Here is a 4,316-nt window from a genome sequence, read left to right as displayed (position 1 = left end):
TTCAAAAACGCCCTATCTCACTTCAAAATGTATTGAAAATATGCTGATAGAGGGCGTTCTTGAAAAGTTTTTTGAAATAGAGCGTTTTCGAAATGGCTGCCGAGATCGGTCGATCTTCCACTCAGCCATCGATATTTGAATTTTTCAATAAAAAACGTTTTGCTCCATTTTAGTCTGTGACACCCAGTATACATATGCAGTGTTAAGTATGGTTAGGATAGATTTTAACTGTTTTTTAGGCCCGACCCATTCTAGTGCACATAATTAAGGGCCTTTTTAAAAAATATTTCGTAATCGGAAAGAACATTTTTAACAATTTTCAATATTTTGGTTATTTTTTTTTTTTATTCCAGCTAATTGACATGTCCACCCACACAATGCCGCCTCTAAATCTCCTAGCTGCCGATTTTGTGAAATGTTTCTTGAAAACCGCTGATTTAGTAGCGAAAGAAGATAAAACCACCGATGAAGCGGAGACGTTGAACAACACAGCAAAGACAAAGTACAAGAGGAGAAAAATGCTGAACGGCGGTGCTGGTGCTGCTTTTATGAATGGTCATGGCGGCAGTGACTCAGATGACGAGAGCGATGATGATGATGAGGAGGGCGAAGCGAAAAATGCAAATGCGAGCTATGCCAATCACTCCACCTCAGCCATTGATGAAGATGTGGAAATGGTGGACGAGGCCACAGCGTTAAAGAGGCGCAAGAGTTTGCTAGTTAAAGGTGAGCAAATGAGTGCGGCGGCGACAGTACCGCAACGGAGCGACAACGAAGCACAGCTGAAACGAATTGCAGCGTCGAGCTTGGAAGTAGAATTTTAGAATCAAAATTGATTTAACTGAAATGAGTTTTGCATAAATTAAACTACTACAATCTGATGCAAACGGAGTGCGATTGTTCGCAAAATATTGAATAAGTCAAAAGTGTACGTTTTTTTTTCTTTGATGAATTGCATACGCATGCAGTTTTCACATTACGTTTACTCTCATGTACAGCTAAATTTTGCTTCAATAGAAATAACGTTTGCTAATTTACATCTGGACTATACTTAAAGTTAATGACTGCAATGAAATAGTTTTAATAAATCTGATGTAATTTCTTTTCGATTTTTAATTTACATAAATTCAAATGCACCCTTAAGCTAGACATATAAATGAGTACCGTAGCATTACAGTTAATGAAATATTATTTACAAAAAAAAATGTCCTTTTAAAAATGTAAGGTGCACTTTTACAACAGCACTAGTTTTTAAAAACTATAGCCGCTAATGCAATCAAATGTACACACATACATACATACATACATAATTACGATCTAGTGTATGTATATGTAGTGCGTCGCCGATACAATAACCACAAATGTGTATAGCAAATAAAAAGTGCTATTTTGAAATGAATTCAATAGGTTTATGTGATTTTGTTTTAAACTACATCTGAGGCCTTGAGCGCCAGAGTGGCCTAGCTGACATTTAAAAAAAAAAAAAGTTGAGGTGCACCTTAAAATGCATTACTAGAATCGAAGCGGTAATAGCCCAAGCCACGTACTTTTAGTTTTCTTTTGCTATAATCACGTAGGTGCAATGAACTTTTTAGTAAAAGACCGCATTTATTTTTTATAGATCCTTCTTTCTCACATTATTAAAAAAAAAAATGTTTGTAGATAGGCTCCTCGGGCCCTTTAAAAACATCTATGTATTTCTTCTGCAAATCAAATTAATTTTCCTCTTCGACTAATGAATCCAGCATGCGCGAGCACATTGTAGATCTCAGCGCGTGGTATTTTCTCCGCCTGCCGTTCGTAGACCTGCAATCAAAATAAGCAAGCAATTTGCCATGTTACCGAATGTTACCGAATGCTTCAAACTTAATTAAAAATTGTAAGCAGCTATTTATAATTACCGGTTCCTCGCCTGGTCCGAACCAACTTGACTTGGCTAGCACTTCACGTACGCGTGGCGTCTTGTAGAAAGGATTTCTCAGCGCATTGGGCAAGGACTCTTCGTATGCGTCATTTTCGATAACAGCAATATGTGCATACCGCTGCGGACGTGCCAAGACATTCGAAGCAGCAACGAGTAGTAGCAGAATGACAAAACAGACATTGTAGATGCCTCTCGTAAACCTGAAATAAAAAAAGGATGGATGAGTTGAAATTAGTTCTCGGATACTCTGCACAATGTACATGAATATGTACATATGTAATATGTAGTAGGTAAATCTACGTTGTAAGCATACAAAATGTCACTCTTTGTCTACCACTTTAGGGACTAAAATACGAAACGAAAAGCGATCCTCAAGAAAAACCGACAGAAGCAGCCCACCTCCCTTTCAACAACAGAAAAGGTTCACAGGCATACAGCAGCGCCCAGCAACTAATTTGTAAGGAAGAAACTGCGTGAAAAAATTGCCAAAAATCAACGCGATTTTTTAGCAACTTCAAAATTGCATTTGTTATACTAAAATTGAGTGGGCATACATGGAATTTTTATAAAAAAAATCTGGTTGGAAAGTTGCAAATAAGTATGCAAATTTATTGAATTTTCCTGAGCTTTGCACAAAGTTTAGAGATTTATTTTTGAGTGGTTTTGTACATAGTATGAACTATATTTTTATAAAAAAGTTTGTATATCAAGAAAAGTCGACCCCCTGAAGATGAGCAACAAATATTTTTTTTTGTGGAAAGCTTATCGTTCAAAAATTTAAGCTTGACAGGGCACCTCTAATTTGTAAAAATTGTTAAAACCACAAATAAACACTTAAAGACTACGAAGTTTAATTCAGCCTTATTTCCATATGGGTTCAGTGGAATATAAACAAAAAATATTGGTTTTGATTTTAAAAATTTATTCTGGTTATCACATTTATATACTCTGAGTTTATGAACTAGGAGTTTTTACCGGTGGAATAGTCATAACTAGGGAAGACAAAAATATGCACAAAAAAACTTAATAATATGGTTATTAAAATTACTCCAAAATATTAAAAATATGCCCCAAAAAATGCATACGTATAACTGATTTTTTTTTGATCATCGCCTAAAAAATGTTGTACATACATGCAGTATTCCCCGCTTAATTGTCCCCGGTTAATTGATTTCCCCGCTTTTTTGAATTACCGTATCGGTAAAAAAATATTTTCACAAAAAGAAGTTATCAATTCGTCGGATTTTTTTTTTATTTATGTTACGGCATAACTTTGGAACACGTTAACCGATTTCTATAATTCTTTTTTTAAAGGAAATGTACCATATTAATTTGGTTTAAATCCGAATATTGGATCATGAAGAAATTAACGATAATCTTAAATTTTTATATGAGAATTGATGTCGGTTTTGTTTTTTGCTTAAAAAATACTTGTATTTATAGAAATTATTCTAAAAATATGTGGACAAGTATACATACTTACATACGTATAAAATATAATTTTTTTTTGTATTACTTTATTTTTTCATTTAAAGTTTAAACTACATATATAAATGTCATTAAATTTGAAATGCTTACATGCATTATCTTTTAATTGATTAGGTTGTCCAATTTAGCGGAATTTCTGTTTAATTAAACGAGTATCGGTTAATTGATTCTCCGGTTAATTGAACCAAAAATTGTTCAATTGTTGAAGGGCAAATTTATAGAAAATAACGGGACTTTCAATTGTTTGTCAGCCTTTTCTTTTTGTCAATTAATGAGTCGATTACGGATTGCAGTTGGGTGGCCAGTGGCTGAAATGGCATTACAGATGGCAACTGGCAACTGAAAGCTGGCAAAAGAGTTGCTATATTGGCAACTGCATTTTTGTGGTTGCCGCAGAAGCTTTGATTGAGATAATTTATTTCTTTTTTTGCAACTGGTTCTTCAGCTTATTTACACTCAAGTCTTAGTTGCTGGTTCTTCAAAATTTTATTACCTTCAACTTTATAGAACTTAACTATAGTTGCTATTCATAGTGTACATTTTAATTTCAGTGGCGTGCGGCTGCCTTGCCATCCATAATCGACCCATAAACAAATCTCATCAGCAACCCTGGCTATCTCCGCAAATGAAATTATGCGAAAATTAAATCACTTATTACCAAAATAATAATTTTTATGCGGTTTTATGCTTTTTCGCCAAAGTAAATATATATTTTGTGTCATAGTATGCATTAGCGAAATACGTGATTAAGTGGAAACACTTTTCTTTTTTAGCTGAATAACGGTAAATTCCAAATATCTCGAAACTTCATACTAGAATAAAAATTTACTCGATTTTCAGAATCAGAAACGATTTGCAGGTTTTTACAGGAAGTCATTCCAGGTGACCACCTTCCATAAGGTTT

General features: G+C 34.2%; 1 protein-coding gene across 1 annotated transcript; it reads right to left on the bottom strand.

Moving 5' to 3' along the window:
• Nucleotides 1-1,680: 1,680 nt before the first annotated feature.
• LOC108382268 (uncharacterized) lies at nt 1,681-2,408 on the bottom strand. The gene is made up of 2 exons (XM_017638655.1): nt 1,902-2,408; nt 1,681-1,806 (listed from the first exon to the last, which is right to left on the bottom strand). Exons 1-2 carry the CDS (start codon nt 2,196-2,198, stop codon nt 1,711-1,713), a joined length of 393 nt encoding a protein of 130 aa, XP_017494144.1. The 5' UTR covers nt 2,199-2,408; the 3' UTR covers nt 1,681-1,710.
• Nucleotides 2,409-4,316: the final 1,908 nt, after the last annotated feature.

The sequence above is a fragment of the Rhagoletis zephyria genome, unplaced genomic scaffold (genome assembly GCF_001687245.7).
Source record: "Rhagoletis zephyria isolate East Lansing unplaced genomic scaffold, Rhagoletis_zephyria_1.1 Rzeph_scaffold_26021, whole genome shotgun sequence".
Classification (NCBI taxonomy): Eukaryota; Metazoa; Arthropoda; class Insecta; order Diptera; family Tephritidae; genus Rhagoletis; species Rhagoletis zephyria.
The sequence above is the reverse complement of the archived record's forward strand: the minus strand, read 5'-3'. Positions and strand labels throughout refer to the sequence as shown.